Source organism: Chiloscyllium punctatum, chromosome 17 (assembly GCF_047496795.1).
Source record: "Chiloscyllium punctatum isolate Juve2018m chromosome 17, sChiPun1.3, whole genome shotgun sequence".
Classification (NCBI taxonomy): domain Eukaryota; kingdom Metazoa; phylum Chordata; class Chondrichthyes; order Orectolobiformes; family Hemiscylliidae; genus Chiloscyllium; species Chiloscyllium punctatum.
The window spans coordinates 94069201-94097182 of NC_092755.1; the positions used below are offsets into that span (position 1 = coordinate 94069201).

Here is a 27982-nt window from a genome sequence, read left to right on the forward strand (position 1 = left end):
TTGGGATTGAGAGAGGACCAAATAAAAATCTGATAGAAGGTTTTAAAATCATAAGGGGATTAGATGGGGAGAAACTGTTCCTGCTTCCAAAGAAATCAACTCCGGTTTAAAGTGATTTACAAAAGATCCAAATGTGAGAAGCTTTTTCACACGAGTGGTTCAAGTCTGGAATGAATTGCCTGTAAGTGTGGTGGAGGCAGACTCAATTGACACGCTGAAAGGGGCATTGTGTATATTTGAATAATCATCCTGTGTCCAGGGTTTGGGGAAAATGCAGAAGAATGGCTAAGTCATGATGTTCCCGCCTCAGGCGACTCTCTGTGTGGAGTTTGCACATTCTCCCTGTGTCTGCGTGGGTTTCCTCCGGGTGCTCCGGTTTCCTCCCACAGTCCAAAGATGTGCAGGTCAGGTGAATTGGCCATGCTAAATTGCCCGTAGTGTTAGGTAAGGGGTAGATGTAGGGGTATGGTTGGGTTGTGCTTCGGCGGGGCGGTGTGGACTTGTTGGGCCGAAGGGCCTGTTTCCACACTGTAAGTAATCTAATCTAATCTAATTTTAAGAGGTGGTCCAGATTGGGCCAAATGGTCATCTGTGCTGTAGTACTTCTACAAAGAAGTATCCATTGCTATTTCAGGCAGTCCTATACAATCTTCAGCAAATTTGACCTTTGATAATTTGTTAATATTTTGTATTTATTTACCTGTATTTGCTATTATACTTGGAAATATCTAATTAATTTCATACCCTTTTTAAATATTTCAGTCTTGGTAATTTAACTCTGAATAATGTAGCTATTTTTTCTACATTGGTCCATTGGTTTTGCTTCAGAGCCTTTCAATTAGTACTAACCTTGATCTCTCCCACTCCAACTGCCAGGAAGAATGGAGCCTTGGTGAACCTTTCCCATTCTACATTTCTGCCTTTCCCCTCCTATATGTTGTGCTTTAGATGGACCATATTTCCTTCTGAGATATGGAACAGAGGCACATTTTGCTGAAATTGTATTTCAATAACTTAGCAGAAAATTATACTAATAAATTCAAAGAAATTTAACATTCTATTAATTATCAAACTCTGTTTTACAAACAACAATATCAGCATACAAATTAGCAGCAGAAGGCAATTTTGACTCCTTCAGCATGATCTGCGTGATACCTCAACTTCACATTCCTACCTAACCCTGATAATCTCTACCTTCCTTATTAATCAAGAATCTATCTACTTGTAACTTAAAAATGTTCAATGGCTGTTTCCATTGCTATCTGAGAAAGCATGTTCGAAAGACATTTTGCCTCCAGGCAACACATTTCTCCTGTGGTCCATCTTTAATGAAAGACATATTTATTTCTAAAATGTGACCTGGTTTTAGTCTCTGACCCAAGTGGTAACACCCTTTTAGCTTTCACTCGGTTAAGTCTCTCAGGGTCTTGTATGTCTCAATAAAGTTTTTTCTTAACCTCCATGAAAAGAGGTCCAGTCTGTCTAACCTTACCTGGGATGGGGCATTATCTAATAAGGTATCATCAGTCAAGTGAACTTTCTTTGAACCAATTCTAGTGTACTCGTATCCTTTCCTTGAATAAGGAGACCAAAATTGTACATGGTGCTCCAGATATGGACTCACCAACATGCAGTGTAATTGTAGCAAAATAACCTTTTATTGCAAGGAGAGTGGAATATAAGCAAAAAAATGAACAACATTTATTTACCTTTCTAATCACATTGCTCTTCTAATCTTTCTGCCAAAATGGACAGATTCAAATTTGCCCACACTCAAATAACCCATCCATATTTTTTTGTGGAGACTTTAACTCCTCATAACATTTCAGTCCAGTGACCCTTCTTCAGAACATTTCTTCAATTCTGAAGAATGGTAACTGGACTCAACTTGAATTCTACTTTTCTCTCCACAGATGCTGCCAGACCTGCTGAGTTTTTTCAGCAATTTCTCTTTTTTTGTTTCTGATTTCCAGACTCCACAGTTGTTTTTTTTTGGTATTTATTTCCGTATTTACTCCTTTTAGGATGTGGTCCCCCAGGACTTAGGAACTTCCAGTTTTTAGTTCTAATAATTTTCTCCGTGTCCTTTCCTTAATGATTTGTGTATCCTTTCCTTAGTGATTGTAGTCATTTCAAGTTCCTCTCTTTTGCTTCCTGGTTCACAATTATTCATTGGATGTTACTCGCATCCACTAGCAAAGATGGTTGTAAGGTTCAATTTATCTGCCATTTCCTTATTTTCCATTAATTTCCCAGACACAATGTAGAGGACCAACTCAATTTACTTCCCTTTAAAACACGAGTGTACACAAATCTCCAACATGACTCCTTAATTTGTCTTCTCAGCAATTACCTGGTAACGCTGCAGCTAATGAGCAGGACAACACCTCTGCCTCTCCCTCTTTGCAGATTGTGTGTTTAACAACATGTTTCTTTGTCATTTCAGGGCGGCGGTTCAATGATAAAGTCGATCGCCTGAAACTTGCAGAAATGGTCAAACAGGTCATTGAAGAACAAACAAATTCACAGGATTCCTAACATTAGTGCCTGCTGTTTTTACAATGTACTGGGAGTATTCTTTGATAAATGTAAAAAAGGTTTTTATTTAAATAAAGAATTTAAAAACAAAAGTTCAGTGTTCTCTTGAGCCTGAACCATCTTGGCGACAGCGACCTTTTACCCACAGAAGTAAACAGAACATGGATTCTTCATTTAGTTTTGTAGCCTGGATGAATTAGAAAGAATAATTTCCCAAATTATTTTCCTTCACATTGGCCTGAGTATTTATCTATCTTATTTCGTCTTCATTTCACATGGTTTTGGGTGGGATGAAATTCTCAAGATACACAAGGTTTCAGAATTGTGTGTAATATACTGGATAAACCAGAGACCTGATGCAAATTCATTATATGCAATTCATTCCCCTCCTCTTTTGGTTGTGTAAATGCAAAATCGTTTTGCCTTGTCTATGGAGAAAATTAGGTCAATAAGAGTTTCTGCACTCTGAAATATTCTTTATATTTTCTCATTTTGAATGTTGTCAAACTTGTAAATTTTTTCTGAACCCTTTCAAGGATGTTGCCACGGTGGAGGATTTGAGCTATTGGGAGAAGTTGAATAACTGGAGTGCTGGAGGCTGAGGGGTGGCCTTAGAGATTTATAAAATCATGAGGGGCATGGATAGGGTAAATAGACAAAGTCTTTTCCCTCAGATGAGGGGAGTCCAGAACTAGAGGGCATAGGTTTAGGGTGAGAGGGGAAAGATATAAAAGAGATTTAAGGGTAACGTTTTCACACATAGGGTGGTGCGTGTGTGGAATGAGCTGCCAGAGGAAGTGGTGGAGGCCAGTACAATTGCAACATTTAAAAGGCATCTAGATGTGTATATGAATAGGAAGGGTTTGGAGGGATATGGGCCGCGTGCTGGTAGGTGTGACTAGATTGGGTTGGGATGTCTGGTCATGGAAGGGTCTGTTTCCATGTTGTACATCTCTATGACTCTATAGTCCTTGGTCTTTCTACACTCTTATTTTTTACAGAAAGTGCTTTAAAATAATGAGCTGAAGATCAAAATCAGCCTTCTGAGTATTTTGTTGCTTCTCCCTTTTTCTTTCCTGTCTGATTTTGTAAAGTTCCCCTGCATGTCCTGTTTTATGAAGTCACGATAATGAAAATGGAGATAACTTTGTTTATCCCTTTCCCCATCTCTTTCTAAACTAAACAACTTAAACCCTGACCAAGGAGTGAAATCCAGAACTCTTGGCCTTTAACATGCCCTTGGTGTTTAATTTTAGATTTCTGAAACACAAAGCATTGAGTTCCAAAACAGCATTTTAACTTAAATTTTAAAATTAAGATTTAATTAACTTGCAACATACATTGTAATTCCTGTCTAAATATTTGTCAGTATCATTTCCAGTCTCTTAGCTAGATGCACAAAGTGTATAGCAATCTCTGATGTAGCACAGTATATTCAGACTAACAAGTCACTTGATTAAAAAGATTGTGTAAGAACCAAAGCTGTGTTCTGGCCTTGAAGCTCAAAGTCATGGTATGCCTTTTAAAGGAGTTGAGACATGCGCTGAGAAATTTTGGATGACCTCCAGTTTGCAGAGGGAAGACCAATGTGGAAGACCAATCGGGAACTCTGAACACTAGTCCTCTGAGAAAGAAGCATTGTCACTTAAAGTGACAGCTATCAAATTAAATACTGGCAATGAGAGTCCATTGAAGTTTAGTTGCATATGGCCTTCTCTGCATCAGCTGTTTGTGTCAGCAGCATTACTTAACTGTCAAGCTATTACCTCTTTCCCCCATAGCCTTCTATTGGTAGAAGAGACTAGAACCTGAGGGCACAACCTTAGAGTAAAGGGAAGACCTTTTAGAACGGGGATAAGGAGAAACACCTTCAACTAGAGAGTGGTAAATCTATGGAATTCACTGCCACGGAAGGCTATGGAGGTCAGGTCATTGAGTATATTTAAGACTGAGATAGATAGGTTCTTGATTTTCAAGGGGATCAAGGTTTATGGGGAGAAGGCAGGAGAATGGGGATGAGAAACTTGTCAGGCATGATTGAATCATAGAGAAGACTCAATGGGCTGAGTGGCCTAATTTCTGCTCCTGTGTCTTATGATCTTGTTACTTCTGTCCAAATAATGATCCAAAGTCTGCTTGAATGTCTTCATTGAATCTCCGTCCACCACACTTCCAGCATTGCATAAAATGTTTTCTTCTCACATCTTATCACATTTGCTTTTTTTTTTGGTAAGTCACTTTTAAGCCTATGCCTGCTCATTTGCGTACTTTTATGGTTTCTCCATATCTACTCTATCCAGCCCAGTCTATCAGATCTCCTAGATACCTTCGCTCCAAAAAGAACAGCCCCAACTTTTTCAATCTACTGTATCCTCAAACCTGAAATTCCTCATCCATGGAATCAACACAGTCACATCCTTCCGAGAATGTGCTGAATTCCTATAACTTTAGACAATATTCCTGCTGAGGACTAACTAGTGTCTTGTAACAAGTTCAACATCGCTTCATTCCTCTTATGTTTTATGCCCCAGAAATAAAGCCCACATTACTGCAATCTTTAACTGCTCTCTCAATTTTTAATAATCCGTGCACACCCCAATCTCACTGCTTCTGTACCTCTTGAGACTTGTACCTGCTCTTTTACAGCAATGATTTTAAGTTTGCATCTATATGTTGGGCATTGTACACACACAGCACATAGAATTCTTAAAAGCATGGTATATTTGTACCACTTGGCATCACATTTTAAGAAGAATGTGAAGGAATAAAGAGCTTCAGTTATGTGTATAATTTAGAACAGTGGGACTACTCTTGAAGAAATTGAATAGAATTGTTCAAAATGATGAAGGATTCGGGCAGAGTGGATAGGTAAAAACTTCACACTGATGTGATTAAGAACCAGCGGACACAGTTACTCAGCAAATGTTTAGGTTGTGGAGTGCACAGTCAGTGTGTTTATGAAGGGGTAATTGTGGCATTCACAAAGGGAATCAATCCTGAAAGGGAAGCTATGCAGGGGTACAGGGTGGGGGAGAGGCACTCTGTAGGCATTGCTACTCCAGACTACTTCAGCTGATTCTGATGTGCAGGATCAGAGTTTTAGGAGAGTATCACCACTAACTATGGGGAAAATTGGTACTAAACCATTCGTGCACTCAAGCCTTTGTCTGGATTGAATTTCGAATCAAAGGTGAAAAGAGATCCTACTGCATTACACAGTCATGCAGAGCAGATGTAGGGTCAGATATTCTGTCTCTGGCCTAGATTTCAACAATACACAATTTGGGCAACAACACATCCTTTACCATTGTTTCCTTTCCTTTGTTCTGCTGTCAAGTGCATTAAGGTTGATGCAAACTTCCTGAATGAATGCTGTATGTTAACAAATGTGTTTCCTCTGAAACTGACAAGATTGCAGTTCTGGCTATAATCCCTCAACAGGTGCCTTTAGAGAGTAGGAGTAATGATCTACTCATTCATCACTTTGGAATTGTGCATGCTAGAATATGATTGCTTTTGAGAACGGAGGAGTGGCGTCTGGGTATCAATGTCACGACGAGCCTTTTGTCTCATGTAACGGAGTGTTCTCTGTGTCCAACCATACACAATGCAGTTCAGCAGTCCCTGAGATGCAGCAGTGAATGCCTGGAGCAAAAATAAAGCAGCAAGGTATGTTAAAATTAACATGTTTTTGTTTTCTTTTTTTATTGTCACACAGTTATCCCTCAATCTCTTTCCTTTCCCTTTTTGCAGTATCCCTCCTCCCAAACCTGTTTGTAGCATCTGCGAGGTCCTGCATTTCTCCTGCAATCGGTTTAGCTCAGTTGGCTGGTTTGTTGGTTTACAAAGTAGTGTGACGCCAACAGCATGGGTTCAATTCCCATCACTAGTTTGAGGTTACCATGAAGGGCTCTCTTTCTCAACTTTTTCCCTCACCTGAGGTTTGATGGCCCTCAGGTTAAATCACCACCAGTTGCTTCTCTCTCTCATGAGAGAGCAGCTTCTGTGGTCTGGTAAGACTATGGCAACGCAACAAAACTGGTTCCCTAACCTGGAAATACCACTCTTCAACCTCAGGAGGTGTACAGCAGTCATTCTACAAAAAGAGCACTATCTGATTTTCCTTCCTTCAGTCGGAGAACATTTATCTAGAACCTATGAGAAGTCACACAATGGATACTGAGCAAAATGGATAGAATTGAGCCTGTAGGGTGATTCTAATTTCTGAAACACTTGGAATATAAAGAATTTCCTTTCCTTTTAATGAATGTTCTGTTTTCAGTAGATGTCTTATGAAACATACTGATAATGCTTTCATTTGAACGTAACACGTAGACTTTCTAACAGAGCATTGTGTTCATTAGGATGTGGGCTATTGTTTGAGAAGTTTTCTATTTTAAGCATCTAGTATTGCCAAGATAGATCATCGAGTTAGGTACAAGAAAATCACTACACAATCCCAGATCAGATTCTATAACTCACTATTTGATACAGAGCAAGTGAGTTCTTCCTAAATTCCTGATCAGCTATCATCTCTCAATCAACATCACTTTTCAACGAAGAAAAAGGTCATTATCTCCTTATGTTTGTGGGTTTTCCAGGAGTCGATTGGCTATAGCACTTTCCTACACAAGAACAACGACAGTTTAGACCAAGAGCCTTTCCTCACCTAGTTATGTATGAGATGGATAAAGCATATTTTTATTTAGATCTGTTTCTGTTGCTAGTTTCTTTTTCCCTGAAATGGATGCCTCCCTTTGACTCTTTCCCCTCTCATCTTAGACCTATACCCTCTAGATTTGAACTCCCACTACCTTTGCTATTCACCTTATCTCTGCCCCTCATGATCTTATAAACCTCTAAGATCACCCCTTAGATCCAACACAATAGGGGCAAAGCCTATCAAGCCTTTCCCCTAATACTCAAACCCTCCAATGCCAGTAAAATTTTTGTAAGTCTTTTCTACACCCTTGCATTTTTTTTTCTTTATTCATTCACAGGATGAGGGCATTGCTGGCTGGGCCAGCATTTATTGCCAGAGGGCAGTTAAGAGTCAACCACATTGCTGTGGGTCTGGAGTCCCATGTAGGCTAGACCAGGTAAGGATGGTAGTCTCCTTCACTGAAGGACAATAGTGATCCAGATGGGTTATTCTGACAGTGGACTCATGGTCATCGCTAGATTCTTAATTCCATTTATAGAATATTAGCCCTTATTTCAAAGGGGTTGGAGTAAAACAGTAGTGACGTTTTACTGGAGCTGTACAAGGTGCTGAACAGACCACATCTGAAGTACTGTGAGCAGTTTGGTCCCCTTATTTAAGGAAATATTTCATTTGAAGGCAGTTCAGGGAAGGTTCAGTAGGATGATCTCCACTATGGAAGTATTGTTTTATGAGCAAAGACTAAATAAGTTAGGAATCTACTCACTAGAGTCTTAAAGAATGAGGGGTGATCTCATTGAACCATATAGATTCTTGAGGCTCTTGACAGGCTAAACACTGAGAGGATGTTTCCCCTCCTGGGACAGTATAGAACCACAGGGCACAGTCTCAGAATAAAGTGTGCCAAGTTAACAGAAATGAGGAGGAATTTCTTCTTTCAGAGGGTTGATAGTCTTTGGAATTCCTTGCCACGGAGCTATCAGGCAGAGTCCTTGTGTATAATTAAGAATGAGAGAGAGATATTCTTGATCAGTAGGGAAATCAAGGGTAACAGTGAAAAGGCAGGAGAGAGGGTGTGAGGAATGCTGGATCAGCCATAACCCTATTGAATGGCGAAGCTGACTTGAGGGGCTGAACGGTTTACTCCTGTTACTATTTCTTATGGTCTTGTAGTTTCATTCAGTAAATGACTGGGATTTCAGATTTCAATTTGTTTTAAAACTGGTCTTGACCAAGATTGGAACTTAGGAACATAGCAATAACAACAGGCTCTTGAACTTTTAGGTTATAGCTGATCATCTACCTCAACCTTGTGTTCCCACACTATCCTTATATCCCGTGATGTTCATTAGTAATTAGATATCTATCAATCAATCTCTGTCTTGAACTTAACGATTGAGCTCCCACAGTCCTCTGGGGGATAGAATTCTAAAATGTTACCACCCTGTGACTGATGAGGTTCCTCCTCGTTTTCAGTCCGAATCTTTTATTCTGAGACTAGGTCCCCTAGTTCTAGACCCGACAGCCTGGGGAAACATCCTTTCTGTATCTTCAATTTTTGTAAGTTTCTATGAGGTTGCCTCTTATTCTTCTAAACTCCAAAGAATACAAGGCCCAGTCTCCTCAATCTCTCCTCATAGGACAGTCCCACATCCCAGGAATCAGTCTGGTGAACCTCCACTGCACTCCCTTTATACCCCTAACTATATTCTTTCCTTCACAAGAGGACCTGAACAGAACACAATTCTCCAGGTGTAATCTCGCCAGTGTTCTATATAACTGAAGCAGGAATTCCTTACTTCTGACTCAAATCCTCTGGCAATAAAGGCTAACATTGCTTGTTAAACTTTCCAAACTGCTTGTTAAACCTGCTTGCTAGCTTCTAGTGAGTTATGAGCAAGCACATATAAGTCCCCTTGGACATCAACATTTTCAAATCTCTCCCCATTGAAAAAATACTTGGCATCTTCATGCCTTCTACCAATGTAAATAATCTCACGCTTATGAACATTACATTCCATTTTCCATGTTCTTGCCCACTCATGTAACCCTGTCTAAATTCCCTTGAAGCTTCTTTGCATCCTCCTCACAAGTGTATTCCCACCAGGGTTTGTATCAACCGTTGACTTATAGAAATATTATAACTGGTCCCTCATGCAAAAGATGCCTGCAGTTTTTCTATCATTGTCCCCATGTTTGCTGAATGAACTCACTGCATATCCAGCCTCTTTGGGTGGGTATCCATGATGTCTAACAATATTGAGCCTGTGAAAGGATCTGCATAGTTGATGTGTAACTGAGTCCAGGGTTTACTTGGCCATTCCCACAAATGTCGGTGATAATTTCTGTCCTTGCTGGCACTCTGGGGCACTGTCCTACCGATGTGGCTATGTCGGCATCCAGTCCTGGTCCCCAGATATATCTTCTCAGCAACATCTTCATTTTTGAAACTCTGGATGATCCTGGTGGAGTTTGAACAATATCCAATGGCGACCTTTGCTTGGGACAATCACTCTTGCTCCCCATGATGATATGCTGTCCTCTACTGAGATATGGTCTCTCCGAGTCCAAAGACATTTGAATTCTGGTTGTGCCAGTCCTTTGAGTTCCCCCATCACCACCAGCTGTTTCAGTTTATCCAGGATTGGATCTTCCTGTGTCCAAAGTCTGATATAGTCAGCTGTGACTGGAAGTGTGTCCAGAAAATTTAAAACCATTATGGACTCTTCCAGCAGCGGTGGTGTACCTGCCAGCAAGAGGCAGCTCAATGCACCTGCATTTGCTACTTGGCCTCCCAGATGGTGTTCCATCTTGTAACTATATGTATTTTGTGTTAGAGCCCATCACTGAATTTGGCCTGAAGCCATGGACAGCATTGCCTTGTCCTCTTTAGTAGCCCTAGCAGAGGTTTGTGGTCCTCATTTTTTACAAATTTACATCCATAAAAATATTGATGGGACTTCCTGGCTCCAAATATAACAGCCAAACCTTCTCTCTCTATCTGGGCATATTTACGCTCTGCATTAGTTAGCTCAAGGGCTTGGCACTTTTAAATAGTTTTTCGTGCTAATTTTAAAAATATCAATTTATTGCTTTGATTTTGTTTTTTTGCCTGAAATGATGTTTTGCTGTTGTAGCAAACATTATCTTACTAACATTTGCTCACTGCGAACACCCTCTTCCCTCATTTACATGGAACTTTTTTCCATTCGGAGTTGGCCAACACTGATCCAGAAGGTGCACTGCAGCAACTAACCAAGATTCCTTCAACAGCACCGTCCAAAACTGCTAACTCTATCACCTCAAAGAACAAGAGCAACAGATGCACGGAAGCACCACCACCTGCAAAGTTCTCTACAAGCCACACAATGTTCTGATTTGGAACTATATCACTGTTCCTTTATTGCAACTGGGTCCAACTCCGAGATCTCCTTTCCTAACAGCACCGTGGGTGCAACTACATCCCATGGACTACAAAGATTAAAGAAGGTGGCTCACCATCCTCTTCTCAAGGCAATTAGGAATGGGCAATAAATGCTGGCCCAGGTAATGGCATTAACAAAAATAATTGTTTTAAATATTCTTCAAAGGAGTCCTAGCCAGATTATATTAGAGTCTTTCTACAGCATCTAGTCATTCTGACAGTGAGAAAACTTAGGAGAAAAAGATGTATTGCAACCCCCACCCCACCACCACCACTAAATATTGTTTTGAAACGTTCACCTGTAAGATGTAGAGTACAGCATAAAGAGAAGGCGTGTCCATCGGGTTCAACAGCTTAACCATGGCCAGAATGGTTGCTAAGGCAAAAAAAACATAAATAAAATCATTTAAAAACAAAAAAGATAAATAATTATCACCTGTAGAATATTTGGCACAACTTTTCTTTCCTCATTTATTGATGATACTTTCTAACCTGTCAATCCTTATCTCATGATTCTATAATTGTAATATTTTATATTCATCCTTCAAGGGGCTGGCATGATGGCTGAGTGGTTAGCACTGCTGCCTCACAGTGCCAGGTACCTGGGTTCAATTCCAGCCTCAGACAGCTTATGGCATGATTACATAGTTAGCTGCATCCTTCACTGATTTATGTTAACGCCTCACTCTTTCTCTCTCAAGTTTTCTTTCTGTCAGAATGACTAGGAGTTATAGTGCGCCGAATATAATCTGGATATAATCTGGCTAAACTTACTGTCTTCGCTTCTAAGAGCAGTGCACGGGATGTAGCTACACCCACAGTGCTGTTAGCAAGGGAGTTCTAGGACTTTGACCCACTGACAATACATGAACAGTTCCTCCATACGCTCCTCTCTTGGGCTTCCCTTAATCTGAAACTTCAGGACTTTAAAACACAAGTGTGGTCACTACATCACTATTTTCTGGTTTACCCTGTGCTGTCATTCACTCTTACTAACTTTGGTGGTGCACTGCCTTAAAGACCTAGATATTTAATGCAAAAGAGAAGAATATAACCTCAATAGCATACTGTGCAAACAATGTTTTTGATTTCATGTATATTTCATGAAGGATTATTAATGGAGCCATCTGAGCTATATTGAAGTCTATTTAACACACATTTGCCCCCCTGGCAATTCTCTGCTCTAGCACATTTAGTTTAAGACTATCATTTGCAGAAGTAGTGGGCCATTGTACCCAACCAGTCCATTCTACCAGTCAATGAGATCATCTGATAATTCTGCACTTCACTTTTCCCCATACCCCTCAATCCCTTTTTACTGATTAACAATCTGTCAATCTCAGCCTTGAGTATACTTAATGAACCAACTTCAACAACCCTCTGCGGTAAAGAATTCCACAGATTCACCACGTTAAGAGAAAGAAAATCCTTCCTCATCTCTGTCTAAATGGGTGACTCCTTACTTTGAGATTATTCCCTTTGGTTCCAGATTTCTTATAAGGAGAAGCAACCTCTCCACACCTATCCTGTCAAGACCCCTAAGAATCTTGTATGTTTCAATAAGGTCTCTCATTCATTTAAACTCCAATGAATATAGGCCCACCCTACTCAATCTTCCTTCATTGGAAAATTCCTCTGTACCTGATACCAATTTAGTGAATCTTTATTGGACTGCCTCATATGGCAGTACAGAGGAACCTCGATTATCGGAATGAGAAGGGCGGGCACTATTTCGTTCGGATAACTGATTATTCGGTTAATTGATTCAATGCCTCTTCTCTGAGACTTAGAGTTTTTTGAAGGTTCCTTTTACCTCACTCTGCCTGCCTTCCTCCCTCTCTCTGACTCAGGGTTTGTTTCTGAGCAGACACACACTTGTAAGGGACCTGTAGCTTTGCTGAAGCATCGCCCCATCACCACCACCCGCATCAGTTCAATGGAAATGACACAGCAAGCACTTGCTAAGTCCACTGCCTGTTCAGAAGACTAGACAGCAGCACACCACACGTGAGCCCCTGCCCCCCCCCACCTACCATCTGACCCTGCCGCCCTGTGCAACCCCACCCCATCCAACATGTACAGGGCAATGTTGGAGAGATTATCTGGGGAGGAGGAGTTTAGGGTTCATCCCTGTGTAGAACTCCAGGGTAAGTGGTGGGGGTGGGGGAGGCAGAGAGAGGGGGTGGGAGGTCAGTCATTTGGAGACGGTGTTTGGGCTCCCATCAATGTCCAGGACTTCCCGGCAGCATTTCAGTAAGCCAAGTTCATTTTTTAATCATTGCAAACAAAAGACATGATCAGTGTTGGAAACACCTCTTTGATGTGATGTTTCTATCGGGACCTTGAGATCTTCTTCGGATAATCCAAAGTTCAGATAATCAAGATTTGGATAATTGAGGTTCCTCTATATATCTTTCATTTAAAGAAAGGGACCAAATTACTTGCTGAACCTGGATGCTAGCTTTTTTGGTTTATACACTAGGTGACCCAAATGTTCCTTTTTTGTAGCTTTCTGCAGTCTTTGTCCATTTAAATAATATTCAGCTCCTCTATTCTTCTTGACAAAGTGCATAACCTCACATTTTACGACATTATATTCCATTTGCCAAATTGTTACCCACGTCACTTAATTTGTCTGTATCCCTTTGTAGTCTCCTTATGCCAACTTCACCACTTGCCTCCCACCTATTTTTGTGTCATCACAAACTTGGCAACATATTTTCTTCTGTCATCCAAGTCATTAATATACTTTGCAAATATTAGTGGCTCCAGCACTGATCTCTCTGATGCTCCACTAGTTATGGGTTGCCATCATAAAAATGTCTCCTTATTCCCACCTATCTTCTGTTAGTTGGCTAATCCTCTATCTGTGCTAATACTTCCAAAACCGTAGGTGCTTTTGAATTAGCTTATGTTCAGTACTTTATCAAATGCCTTTTGGAAATCCAAATATATTAAATCCACAGCTTTTCCTTTACGTATCCTGCCTGTTCCCTCCTTAAAGAACTACAATAAATTTGTCAGGTATGACTTCCCCTTCATGAGCCCATGCTGATTCTATTCGACTCTAATGGGTTTCTAAATGCTCTGCTATTACATCCTTTATAATATACCCTGTCCTAGTTATCTGTAGGGATTAGCAATGGTTTACTAATCCTCTGGAACTTTTCCAGAGTCTCAGGCAGGCTAAAACACACGATTCATGTGGTATCATTTGGTGCATCTTAAATAGTTGAATAACTGTGACACGGTGGCTTAGTGGTTAGCAAGCTGCCTCTCAGCGCCTCGGGCAACTATCCGTGTGGAGTTTGCACACTCTCCCTGTTTCCGCGTGGGTTTCCTCCAGGTGCTTCGGTTTCCTCCCATGGTCCAAAGATGTGCTGGATAGGTGGATTAGCCGAGCTAAATTGCCCATAGTGTGCATGCTTATGGGTCAGTCATGGGAAATTACAGGGATAGGGTAGGAGGGTGTAGGAGAGATGCTCTTCAGAGGGTCAGTGTGGACCCAAATTGCCTGCTTCCACACAGTGGGGATTCAATGAATTGAGCAATGTGCCCACCACCCTCTACTTTGGTTCATGATCACATCCACAGAGTCACACAGAGCACCTGGTTAGAGTGTGGTTAGACTCTACTAACCTGGTCCCCAACAGCACAGAAAAGCTGTGGGATAGAGGAAGATTCTCCTCTCAATCATGCTGATCTTTGCCCATTGCTGGTCTCCGAGAAATCCAGTCAAAGTTACTAGTTTCTTATAGAGGATCCGGGTTTTAATTAGAAGAATCTGCAGAGATGAATGGAAACAATTAAGAACTGCCAAGTTAATTAATCTTTAGATGATTAGTCACCATGATTCTGACAAATGTTTAAAAGTGTTATAACATTTTAGTCAAACAATGGCCTATTATTATAAAGTTATAGAATTGTACAGCAGAGAAACAGACCCTTCGGTCCATATTGACCAAATATCCTAAATTAAGATAATCCCATTTGCCAGCATTTGGCCCATATCCCTTTAAACCCTTCCTGTTCATGTACCCATCCAGGTGCCTTTTAAATGCTGTAATTGTACCAACTTCTACCATTTCCTTTGGCAGCTCATTCCACACATGCACCACCACCTCCATGAAAGGGTTGCCTCTTAAGTCCCTTTTAAATCTTTCCACTCTCACCTTAAACTGTTGCCCTCTAGTTCTGGATTCCCTTACCCTGGGAAAAAGACCTTGGCTATTCACCCTATCTATGCCAATCAAGGTCACCCTTAGTTAGAGACAAAAAAACTGCAGATGCTGGAATCTGAGGTGAACAAGCAGGAGGCTGGAAGTGCACAGCAAGCCAGGCAGCATCAGGAAATGGAGAGGTCAACATTTCAGGTATAACCCTTCTTCAGCTCTCTCAGCCTCCAACCCTCCAGGGAAAATAGCCCTACCCTACTCAGCTTCTCCCTCTAGCTCACACCCTTCAATCTTAGCGACATTCTTGTAAATCCTTTTTGAACCCTCTCAGGTTTCATAACATCCTTCCTACAGCAGGGAGACCAGAATTGAATGCAGTACTCCAATTGTGGCCTAACCAATGTCCTGTACAACCGCAAGATGACCTCTCAACTCCTATACTCAATGCACTGACCAATAAAGGCATGCATACCAAACTTCTTCTTCACTATCCTATGACTCTACTCTTAAGTAACTATGAACCTGCATTCCAAGGTCTTTGTTCAGCAACACTCCCCACGACCTTACCATTAAGTATAAAAGTCCTATCCTGATTTGCCTTACCAGAATGCAACACCTTACATTTATCTGAATTAAACTTCATCTGCCACCCCTCAGCCCACTAGCTCAACTGATCAAGATTCCATTATACTTTGAGGTAACCTTCTTGGTGTCATCTGAAAACTTAAAATCCATCCCTATTATGTTTACGTGCAAATCATTTATATAAGTGACAAAAGGTAGTGCACCCAGCACCGATCATTGTGGCACATCACTGGTCACAGGCCTCCAGTCTGAAAAACAACCCTCCACCACCACCTTCTGTCTCCTACCTTTGAGCCAGTTCTGTATCCAAATGGCTAGTTCTCTCTGTATTCCACTTGATCTAGCCTTGCTAACCAGTCTATCATGCAGAACCTTTTGAATACCTTACTGAAGTCCATATACATCACATCCATCACTCTGCCTTCAACAATCTCAAAGCCTGTTTAATCTAATTAATACAGCATGTAAAAACAGCCTCTTAGTTTTAAGGACCTGTTGTTCTGCAAGTTGAGAATGATCAACCTCTGGATCTAGTACATGCACAATTTCTGACAGAAATAATGAGAAACATCTCTACTTTAGGTATATACTATGAATAACAAACCAGACATTGTGGGTACTCAAGCAAGGTCTGCATGAAAGCCAAAGACTGAAAAGTCAAGAATGCCAGTCAGGCAAAGCTCTCAGGGCAATTTAACAATATCAATGCCATTGACTAGAAGAAGTCCAATTAGCTTTGTGATCTGGGCTTAGATAAATATTGTGTTTGTATTATTTATATTCATTGTTTATACTGATAGTAATATTTACCTTTAAGTCAAGAAATTTATAATGAGCCCAATGGCAAATTTTCCTTTCATCAGTACCAAATATGCAAACAAAAAAAAAGTTATTTGACTAAAGGAATAGCAGAACATGTCACCAAAAGTTCAGTCAAAGAATTACGTTTTAAAGGAGCAACTTAAAAAGTGGAGAAAATTACAAATTGTACAACGTCAGGTTATAGTCCAACAAGGTTATGTGGAAGCACTAGCTTTCAAAGTGCTGCTCCTTCATCAGGGGGTTGTGAAGCAGGACCACCTGATGAAGAAGCAGCACTTTGAAAGCTTGTGCTTCCAAATAAACCTGGTGGACTATAACCTCGCGTTGTGCGATTTTTAATTTTGTCCACCCCAGTCCAACACCGGCTTCTCCAAATGTAGCAGTTAAAGGAAAAATTCTAGAGCTTCCAGATGAGGCAACTGAAAGCATGGTGGAATAGGATAATCAGGATGAATTTAATCCCAGTCAATGCTGCCTTTGCTTTTGTCAACCATAGCAGCACTGGTAATGCTACAATTAGCCTCAGTAGCCTTCATCAAAAAGAGGTAAAGAATCCAACAGATTGATCCCTCGCCCAGTGTTTTCTCTAGAAGCATGGGTCAAGCTGACTTGTGATACCTTAGTCATCAAGTATCCCACAATCATTCAGCATCAAGCATCACATATGGTCAACTGGGTGAAATGCAAAGGTGGAACTGAATGTGAAAATTAGCTAAAAACAAATCAAAGTAAATATAGCAGTACAATCACTAACCAGTCCAACTTACGAACATCTGAACATTATAAATTTAACCCTATTATTTTCTGTATTTAGAAAAAAGGAACTAAGCATTCTTTTAATATTATACATCCAAACTACATTTGCATCCACACTCATTCTTTACCCCACCCACTATTAGCCACCACAGGTTGCAAAATGTTTAAATTTAGTCAATTAAAAAAATCCCTTTCAAGAAAATGAAGTATAGGAAGGCTGGTTAAAGCTGGTCTATTTTCCAAAATGAGGTGGTGAGGTTATGTGATGTTAGTGTTGAATCAGGAGATCTTGGGTTCAAATTCCACTCCAAAAATAATCAGCTTCATCTAAACAGTTATTCTAGTGCAATAATAAAATACTTTGTATGATTTATATTTCACAGTCCTATTTTATGTGGATGTGCTGGAGGACAGTGGTCATTGTACCGAAAGCAGACAGAGGCAATCAAGGTATTTACAGGCAAGTCTGTTTAATGTCTGTGTTATGAAAAAAGAATTAAGCCTTTAGTTCATTCTGAAGTTACTATATATCTAGATAAATTACTTAGGAGCAGTTAGCTTGGATATCAATAGGTTGATGGCCAGCCTTGTAGAATTCTTTGAGGAGGTTACTGGGAATAATGTTATTTTAGACAGATGATAGACCTTTGACAAGATACCACATGGCAATTAATACATAAAATAGAGTGTGGAGTCAAGGTAAGGAAGAGAAAATTTAATTAAAAACTGTTTACACAGGAGGAGGTTGGAAGTTGTCCCACAAAAACTCAATTTATGCAGTGGCCTCAGAACTAACAATTCAAATGTAGGCCGACAGGGAATAATGTTGAAATTGCAGGTTATACCAAAATAGGAAGGATGTTGAATTCACTTAAAAGACTAATAAAAGCAAATGTATGCTGACAAAGAGGAGGAGTGAACTATGATGTGGCAATGGGTTTCAGTGATGTTAAGTGTGCAACAATAAAAATTAATGGAATTTTGTTGTCATTCTCATATTGCAAGACTGTAATTTTAGTGTTATGAGAAACCAAATAAATTTAGTGGATGAAACAAAATCAGAAATTGCTGGAAAAACATAGTAGGTTTGGCAGTATCTGTGGAGAGAAAGCAGATCCAATGTTTTGGCTCCAATGACCCTTCTTCAGAACAACTTGAAGTTGTTAAACTTCTTTTCTATTTTGTTTCTGATTTCCAGCATTCTTTGTTTTTTTAATGTGGTGGAGAGGTTCACAGAACCTTGAAGGCAATACCACAGGTTAATGAGTTTGAAAAAAAAACCATGAAAGTCAAAGTCTTATCAGAAGAAGATTGAGTATAATTACTGAGAAGTGATGCTGAGCACAAACAAAACCTCTGTGCCACATTGGGTTCTATAACATAGGGTGGATATTGATCAAGATGTGAGGTTATGGACTTTCTTCATGTTTGAGAGAGGAACTATGTCACTGTTTAAGACTGGATGGGACAGGTGGTCAAAGGAAAAGAAAAATTATGACCTGGGAAGTGGACACATAAATAGTATTTAGCCTACTTGCTGAACTGGAAATGAACTCTGACCCTTTTACTGTTGGGCTGAGTAGTCATGCCCACGTATGCAGAATAAAGGGAGAATCACAGCATGAAGCTATCAAGTCACTTTGGGTGGCTCGTGAGGAAGAGGCATCTACTGCCAGTCACACCAGCTAATTAGCAGGGGAGGAAAATCTAAAATGGAGGAGGGGCATCTCAACATAAAGTAAACCTGTAACCTTACCACAAGTCCAAGTAACGTAAACCAGAAGGTACTGAGGAGGATGATGGTTCTGTACAGGTACACACTGTGACATGCATTCTCATGGGCATTAACATAACTACTGTTTGGTTTCAGCACTCCAGTGTGAAGGAGCAGGCACCTGTGGTGGAACAGAGAAGAGAAACATCAACCTCTGCCCCTCTAACTTTTGACCCTGACCTAGAATAGAATACAGAGATAAGCAGAGAGCAATACAATTGCAAATGCAAGTTTTCAATGAGTGAATTAACAACTTGATGACTTCAGGTCACACCAATCGCCTGGTGCAATGATGAGTCAGCTGGATTCAAATCAGTTAATTCAATAAAGTTGAAAGATTGAAACTGTGACATTAGTGCTCAATAATCCACATGCAATTTAGTTTATCCAGTTACTTCTGTGAGTCATTCTTTAAAACATATCGTGCAAATTGCTGGGGATAGGTTTAGAGACAGAGACAAGGAACAAGAATAGGCTATTAAGGCCTACAAGCTCTCAGCCATTCAATATAATCATGGCTGATCACTTATTTCAATGCCATACTTCTGCTTTCTTCTCATGCTCTTTGATGTTTTTACAATCTAAAACTTTACACATCTTTTTCTTAAATATGCTCAGAAGCCTCCACTGCCCTCTGTAGTAGGAAATTCCACAGCTTCATTACGCTTTGAGTGAAGAAATGTTTCCTCATCTCAGGCCTACGGTCTATCCCAAAACTGTATCCCCTGGTTCTAGAAACTCCAATCAGGGAAAATATCTGCCTTGTGTGGTTTGTGTATGTTACTCCTCTTACAAGGGGGATTCAACTCTGAGGATCAACCCATAGTTTGTAGTTGTTCAGTGGTGGCCTGGAGATAACATGACAGCTTCTAGTGATCAGAAATAGAACTGGAAGTCAGCAACCAGCCTGGGTGTCAAGTCCTTACCTGGATTTGGCTCCTTACTCGGGAGCCAGAACCTTCCCAGGAAGGAATTAGCTACCTATTCAGAAGTCAAGCCATCTGCTTGTGTTGCTGAAAATGCACCAATTGCAACAACATAAACATTCATCTATGTAGCATACTTAACATAGTTAACTGTCCCAAGGTATTTTACAGAAGTAATTGTCAAACAAAAATTTACATCAAGCCACATAAGACAATATTCACTCAGGTAAGAAAAGTTTAGTCTGTGTGGAGTTTGCACATTCTCCCCGTGTCTATGTGGGTTTCCTCCGGGTGCTCTGGTTTCCTTCCATAATCCAAAGATGTGCAGGTTAGGTGAATTGCCCTTAGTGTTCAGGAATGTGTAAGTTAGGTGCATTAGTTTGGGGTAAATGTAGAGTAATAGGTTTGGGGAATGGGTCTAGATGGGTTACTCTTTGGAGGGTCGGTGTTGACTTGATGGGCCGAAGGGCGTGTTTCCACACTGTAGGGATTCTATGATTCTAGTTAAGGGGTAGAATTTAAGGAGCACCTTAAAGGAGAAGAGAGAGAGAGAGAGAGAGAGAGGGGGGGGGGGAGATAGATCTAGGGAGGGAATTGAACATTTTAGGGTCCAGGCAAGTATAGACATGACCACAATGTTGGAACAATTTAAATCACAGGGAAAGAAGACAAAACTACATGGTAGAGGTAGATGTTGCCAGTTGTGATAATAAAGTGGATATAGATGGGCATCAAAATGTTGCAAGTTATTAATAACACCACAAGGCAACCACATTGAGGTTTACGTTACTTACAAATTGCTGAGGTTAGCATAACAGGTGTATCCATTTCCAACACAAAACACAGGCACCATCAGGAGGAGAGGAATCAAACTGCAAGAGAAAATCTCAACAATGTCAATAAGTGAAAGCCATTCTTCAACTAGCCATAAGGATCCTAACCAAAGTAACTTTCAGGCGGCGTCAATCTGCTTCCTCTTGAAAGTTAACAGCCTCCATAAAATCCAGCACAAACTACACGTGCTCCCAACTGAGTCAGCTGTCTAACCTCAAGTAAGAAACTGATAGTAAAGGGGAAAGAGGTAACAGGAACCTTGATTATTCAGCATTCGATTATCCAAATATCGAATTATCTGGCAAGATGGCAAAGTCCTGATGGTTGGCTAAACTATGTTATCTGGCATTCAACTCTCCTGAATTCTATTGCCCGAACGAAATACTCCCCGCCTGTGTCCTTTGGATAGTCGAGGTTCCTCTGTATTGGGAAGATAATTACAATTAGTGACTTGATATTATTCTTGGTGCCTTTAATAATCTTCAACAGCAGGTCAAGAGAAACAAATGTATGTGGGAAAAATGAATTTCTATTTCGGAAGCAACAAGTAGACATCTGGTATGTCTCATTCAAATTTCCATCTTACTCAGAAACTAGATTCATGTTACTCATTGCAGCAGGTTCTGCCTGAAGCAGGGTTGCATCTGCTGCTGCAACAGCAGCAGGTGATATTTCAATGATATTACAATTTCTACAATTAAGAATTCTGTGGGAAGATAGGGAGATGACTGCTGGGCCCCTTGCTGAGATATTTGGATCATCGATAGTCACAGGTGAGGTACCAGAAGACTGGAGGTTGGCTAACGTGATGCCACTCTTTAAGAAAGGTGGTAAGGAATAACCAGGAACTTCTGACTTGTGTCCCTGACATTGGTGGTGAGCAAGTTATTGGAGGGAATCCTGAGGGACAGGACTAACATGTATTTGGAAAGGCAAGGACTGATTAGGGATAGTCAACATGGTTTTGTGCGTGGGAAATCATGTCTCACTAACTTGATTGAGGTTTTTTGAAGAAGTAATGAAGAGGATTGATGAGGGCAGAACAGTGGACATAATCTATGTAAGGCCTTCGACAAGGTTCTGCATGGTTGACTGGTTAGCAAGGTTAGATCACATGGAATACAGGAGAATTAGCTATTTGGATAGAGAACTAGCTCAAAGATAGGAGACAGAGTGTGGTGGTGGAGGGTTGATTTTCAGACTGAAGGCCTGTGACTAGCGGCGTGTCAGAAGAATAGGTGCTGGGTCCACTGCTTTTTGTCATTTACATAAATGATTTGGATGTGAACATAAGAGGTATAGTTATTAAGTTTGCAGGTGACACCAAAATTGGAAGTGTAGTGGACAGCAAAGAAGGTTACCTCAGAGCACAACAGGATTCTGATCAGATGGGCCAATGGGCCAAAGAGTGGCAGATGTAGTTTAATTTAGATAAATGTGAGGTGCTGCATTTTGGAAAAGCAAATCTTAGCAGAACTTATATGCAAATTGTAAGGTCCTGGGGAATGTTGCTGAACAAAGAGACCTTGAAGTGCAGGTTCATAATGCCTTGAAAGTAGAGACGCAGGTAGATAGGATAGTGAAGAAGGCATTTAGTATGCTTTCCTTTATTGATCAGTGCATTGGTTATATGAGTTCAGAGGCCATGTTGAGGCTTTACAGGATATTAGTTAGGCCACTTCTAGAATATTGTTTGCAATTCTGGTTTCTCTCCTATAGGAAGGATGTTGTGAAATTTGAAAGGGTTCGGAAAAGATTTACAAGCATGTTACCAGGATTGGAGGGTTTGAGCTATAGGGAGAGGCTGAATAGCCTGAGGGTGTTTTCCCTGGAGCATTGGAGGCTGAGGGGTGACCTTATAGAGGTTTATAAAATCTTGAGGGACATGGAGGGCTGCCAGAGCAAATGGTGGATGCTGGTACGATTACAACATTTAAAAAAGGCAAACAAATGGGCACATGAGTAGGAAGGGTTGAGAGGGATATGGGCCAAGATTAATTTAGGATGTCTGGTCAGCATGATGAGTTGGACTGAAGGGTGTGTTTCCATGCAGTACATCTCTATGACTCTACGAAGCACACTGTTTAGGTGGGGAGAGAGTTTCATCTAGAATTCTGTAACATTTAACCTACAGCTCCCTCTGGTGGCTCCAAGTTTGAAAATGTTAAACATAAAATGCCCCAAGGTATTTCCTAAAACATTTTATACCAATCCATTTAAAATATATCAGAAGAGGTGAACAAAAGTTTGGATTTATGGAGTGACTTAAAAAATGACACAGAAGTAGAAAGGCAGAGAGCTTTTTGAAAAGAATTCCAGGACTAGATTCTGAGCAGTTAAAGGTACACCCACCAATTCTGGAATGCGCAATAGCAGGCTTGTAAAAGGCCAGAATTAGAGGAACATAGATATCTCAGATGGCTTTTGGTCTGTGAGACCAACTCAGCTTGCCTTGTGATTCAGTTTTCCCCAGCACCCTGCAGGTATTCTCTCCTCAGATAATTATTCAATTTTCTTTGAAAACCAACAACTCGATCTACTTCCACCACAATCTCAGTGATCCTTTTGAATCACTGCATTAAAAATATAATTTTTCTTGTGACATGTCTAATTCTTTTACAATTCACCCTGAATCTGTGTCATCTGGTTTTTAACCTTTCCACCAATGGGAACAGTTTCTCCCTAACTCCTCGATCCAATCCCCTTCATGATTTTGATCACCTCTCAGCCATACATTTGGAGAACGACACAAGCTTCTCCAATCTATACACACAAGTGAGGAGTCTCAACCCTGGAAGTATTCTTGTAATTATTTTCTATACCCAATGCCTTCACATTTGTCCAAAAGACTGGTGCCCAGCATGTGACACAGTACTTCAGTTGAACTTGAATTTATGTTTTATCATAACTTCCTTGCTTTTGTACTCTGTGCCCCTGTTTATAATATCCAAGATGTCTGAGGTTTTATTAATCACTTTCTCTCAGGAGAAACATAAGGCAGTGACTTCTGGAGAAAAGTGTAAAGGGCACCTTGTGAGAACAAGACTGGGGAGTGTCTGCACTGTCCTTCATAAGTAAATATCGGTGGGTTCACACATGGGGCACAGATGCTTTAGAGAGGTGACTGAAACCCATGGATCCCAGTAGAGAGTCAGCATGGTCAAAGATGAGGGCGACTGGCAAAAACAACGAATGTACACATTACCTGGACAAGATTAATACGATCCTGCTCAGTCTGCTACTGCTTTCAGTTGGCTTCTCGAAATAGAATAAAAATAAGGGATCACAAGCCAGCACATCAACCAAGACAATTGTGAAGTTTTTCAAAAAGCTATAACTTTTGAAATCTTACAATGCAAGAAATGTGATAAAATTTCAACATAAAAGCATAAAATTATGAACAGCAATGGTTCATTATGTTATCCAGGCAGCTGCAAGCAAAACAGAATTAGCTTCTCTTGATTGGACATTGCCTGTTGTGGTAGAATATCAACCACGGTGTTATTGAACAGTACAGCAAATTGAAAGGCCAAACAGCCTACTTCAATTTTTTCGGCATTGTGCCACTCTGACTAGGAAAATGCATTTGATTCCAGCTTGTGCTGCATTAGTTCATTTCAGCCAGCTGGTAGATGGGGAACTACAATATTTTTTTTTAAATCCCACTAAAAGAGGAGAAATTTATCAGGGGTTCTCACGTCTCATCACCAGTGCTGGAAAAGAGCATGATTGTTGGCATCTGATTATAACAGGATCACAATTGTTTTCTCAGTTAAATAGCCTACAAGATACATTCATTGGGTGTTCATCTGGGAGTGGTGTCAGAGATGGGGCAGGTTCACCACGAAACAAAATCAGTAGCTTTAGGAGAGGAGAGCAGGGAAATAACGAGAAATATCCCTTGCTGTTTAACTATACAAACTGTCCAATCTCACCTGTCATTTCAGCATTAAATGTAACTAAGATACACTAATAGCATGGATGTGAAATCGTAAAACGTATAGTTTCATAGGAGGTTGCTCAGCCCATCCTACAGTACAGGTGCAAATGCTTCATTAGGAATTTACTGTCAGAATTCCATCCCAACATTAGGATGACTTAAGTTTTAGACTGATTTTCCTGACATTGAACTGATGCTGGTAAAATGTTTTAAAAATACATTTATGCAGTGGAACACGAGTACTGAATTGGATATAAGATTAGACTTTAATTACTTTCTCTGACATATCTTTCCAGATACCAGACTTAAAACAGATAGGAACTCTGTTTATCGTTCCTCTCATGATGAGGGAGGAATTATGCTTCTGTTTCAGAAGGAGAGCTAAAGACACAGCTGCCCAAAATTTCACACCAGATGGCAATAAAAATAAAATGATCTGGAAGGGAATTCTCACTTGCCAAGTGATCAGATATTGAATATGCCAAAGACAGAGTGGACTGAGCCCTGTAGACCATGAGATTTTCAGATTTGATCCCTGGTTTATGATGTTAGCTGGTCTGGCTCAATCTGGCTTTCAATAGGCAAGTTACAAGTGGCCCCTGGAACTGAATCATGCTTGCGATCATTGTTGGGTAGTGCACATATGTGAGTCTGCTTGAGCTGATGCTCCCACAGTTGAATAGCAAGAGCTCGGCTCACACACAAATAATGATCACCCAGGGTGAGTTACTGTGGGCAGTTGCAATCTGGTGTAAGCCAGTGTTTTTAGAGAGCAGAGGGGAATTAATAGTTTAAAGCCCACCTGTAAAAGTTCACCTTCATAAAATAGAATTAATGTTTCAAACACAATGATACAATTTGAATGGAGGAGGGCTTCCCAAGTGGGAGTTACAAGTGAGGTTGCAAACTCAGACATTAGTTCCAAGGCAGCAATGGTCACCAGGGAGCTTGACTTGAGTTATAACAACCATATCCTTCACTATCAGACAAGCCCCCACTTACACAGAATTCCCCCCAACTCTTAAAGATCGCACTTTTGGTTTGTGATGTTTACTTGCCTCAAAATGGGATCAGAATAGGACAAGGTTTGGGTACCATTGGAGTCAGGGGGCGGCATAGTGGTTCAGTGCGTTAGTACTGCTGCCTCACAACACCAGGGACCCAGGTTCGATTCCAGCCACAGGTGACTGTCTGTGTGGAGTTTGCACATTCTCCCTGTGTCTACGTGGGTTTTCTCTGGGTGCTCTGATTTCCTCCCACAGTCCAAAGAGGTGAAATGGCCATGCTAAATTGTCCATAGTGTTCATGGATGTATAAGCTAGGTGCATTAGTCGGGGAAATGTAGGGTAATAGGTCTGGGTGGAATACTCGTCGGTGTGGACTTATTGGGCCAAATATTCTGTTTCCACACTGTAGGGATTCTATGATTCTATCCCTACTCTCCTGGCAGTAATTTTGAGAATCACTCACCAGGCGAGATGTGTTGTTCATCACTGCGTGGATTCTTGACTTAAGATCCCTGTACAGGCACCAGGTATAGTTCAAGGTGTAGCAAAAAGATGAGATATATAGCACCTGTAACACAGAGTATGCAACATTACAACAACAGGAAATTATTTATTGCCTCATCGCCTAGTTGCTGTTTTGGTACTGCAAGTTCTGATATAGATGTTTCCATTTGTGGGGGAAGATGAAAACTAACTACCATAAATATCAGGTAATCACTAATTATTCTAAGAGGGAATTGAAGAGAAACTCTTTAACCCAAAGAGCAACTAGAAACTAGATAAGCAAATAAGGGAGAAATAAATAGACTTTATAGATGTGGTTGTGAGTGGTGGAGTGGGAGGATGCTCATATAGTCATAGAGATGTACAGCATGGAAACAGACCCTTCAGTCCAACCTGTCCACGCCGACCAGATATCCCAGTCCAATCTAGTCCCACCTGCCAGCACCCAGCCCATATCCCTCCAAACCCTTCCTATTCATATACCCATCCAAATGCCTCTTAAATGTTGTAATTGTACCAGTCTCCACCACTTCCTCTGGCAGCTCATTCCATACACGTACCACCCTCGGTGTGAAAAAGTTGCCCCTTAGGTCTCTTTTATATCTTTCCCCTCTCACCCTAAACCTATGCCCTCTAGTTCTGGACTCCCCGATCCCAGGGAAGAGACTTTGTCTATTTATCCTATCCGTGCCCCTCATAATTTTGTAAACCTCTATAAGGTCACCCTCAGCCTCCGATGCTCCAGGGAAAACAGCCCCAGCCTGTTCAGCCTCTCCCTATAGCTCAAATCCTCCAACCCTAGCAACATCCTTGTAAATCTTTTCTGAACCCTTTCAAGTTTCACAACATCTTTCCGATAGGAAGGAGAACAGAATTGCACTCAATATTCCAACAATGGCCTAACCGATGTCTTGTACAGACGCAACATGACCTCCCAACTCCTATAGTCAATACTCTGACCAATAAAGAAAAGCATACCAAACGCCTTCTTCACTATCCTATCTATCTGCGACTCCACTTTCAAGGAGCTATGAACCTGCACTCCAAGGTTTCTTTGTTCAGCAACACTCCCTAGGACCTTACCATTAAGTGTATAAGTCCTGCTAAGATTTGCTTTCCCAAAATGCAACACTTTGCATTTATCTGAATTAAACTCCATCTGTCACTTCTCAGCCCATTGGCCCATCTGGTCAAGATCCTGTTGTAATCTGAGGTAACCCTCTTCGCTGTCCACTACACCTCCAATTTTGGTGTCATCTGCAAACTTACTAACTGTGCCTCTTATGCTCGCATCCAAATCATTTATGTAAATGACAAAAAGTAGAGGACCCAGCACTCCACTGGTCACAGACCTCCACTCTGAAAAACAACCCTCCACCAACACCCTGTGTCTTCTACCTTTGAGCCAGTTCTGTATCCAAATGGCTAGTTCTCCCTGTATTCCATGTGATCTAACCTTGCTAATCAGTCTCCCATGGGGAACCTTGTCGAACGCCTTACTGAAGTCCATTTAAATCACATCTACTGCTCTGCCCTCAATCTTCTTTGTTACTTCATCAAAAAACTCAATCAAGTTTGTGAGACATGATTTCCCACCCACAAAGCTATGTTGACTATCCCTAATCAGTCCTTGCCTTTCCAAATACATGTACATCCTCTCCCTCAAGATTCTCTACAACAACCTGCCCACCACCGAGGTCAGGCTCACTGGTCTATAGTTCCCTGGCTTGTCCTTACCACCCTTCTTAAACAGTGGCACCACGTTTGCCAACCTCCAGTCTTCCGGCACCTCACCTGTGACTGTCAATGATGCAAATATCTCAGCAAGAGGCCCAGCAATCACTTCTCTAGCTTCCCACAGAGTTCTCGGGTACACCTGATCAGGTCCTGGGGATTTATCCATCTTTAACCGTTTCAAGACATCCAGCACTTCCTCCTCTGTAATTTGGACATTTTGCAAGATGTCACCATCTATTTCCTTACAGTCTATATCTTCCATATCCTTTTCCACAGTAAATACTGATGCAAAATATT

The 27982-nt window shown here is 40.8% G+C and overlaps 2 protein-coding genes across 5 annotated transcripts in view; one reads left to right on the plus strand and one right to left on the minus strand.

Moving 5' to 3' along the window:
* The window catches only part of mapkapk5 (MAPK activated protein kinase 5), a 61564-nt gene extending 58934 nt beyond the window's left edge, over window positions 1-2630 (plus strand). For all 3 annotated transcript variants that reach the window (XM_072587964.1, XM_072587966.1, XM_072587965.1), the window contains one exon: window positions 2447-2630. In XM_072587964.1, coding sequence (XP_072444065.1) covers window positions 2447-2538 — 92 coding nt within the window. In that variant the 3' untranslated portion in view covers window positions 2539-2630. The remainder of the gene's footprint in view (window positions 1-2446) is intronic.
* A 1201-nt stretch (window positions 2631-3831) lies between these two features.
* tmem116 (transmembrane protein 116) overlaps window positions 3832-27982 on the minus strand; it is a 44108-nt gene continuing 19957 nt past the window's right edge. The window contains exons 5-11 of one of the 2 annotated variants that reach the window (XM_072587967.1): window positions 25908-26012; window positions 23703-23752; window positions 20458-20535; window positions 18720-18858; window positions 14265-14409; window positions 10925-11001; window positions 3832-6183 (exon numbers count right to left, since the gene is read on the minus strand). In XM_072587967.1, the coding sequence (XP_072444068.1) occupies window positions 6007-6183; window positions 10925-11001; window positions 14265-14409; window positions 18720-18858; window positions 20458-20535; window positions 23703-23752; window positions 25908-26012 (771 nt within the window). In that variant the 3' untranslated portion in view covers window positions 3832-6006. The remainder of the gene's footprint in view (window positions 6184-10924; window positions 11002-14264; window positions 14410-18719; window positions 18859-20457; window positions 20536-23702; window positions 23753-25907; window positions 26013-27982) is intronic. The other variant, XM_072587968.1, reaches the window with a different exon arrangement.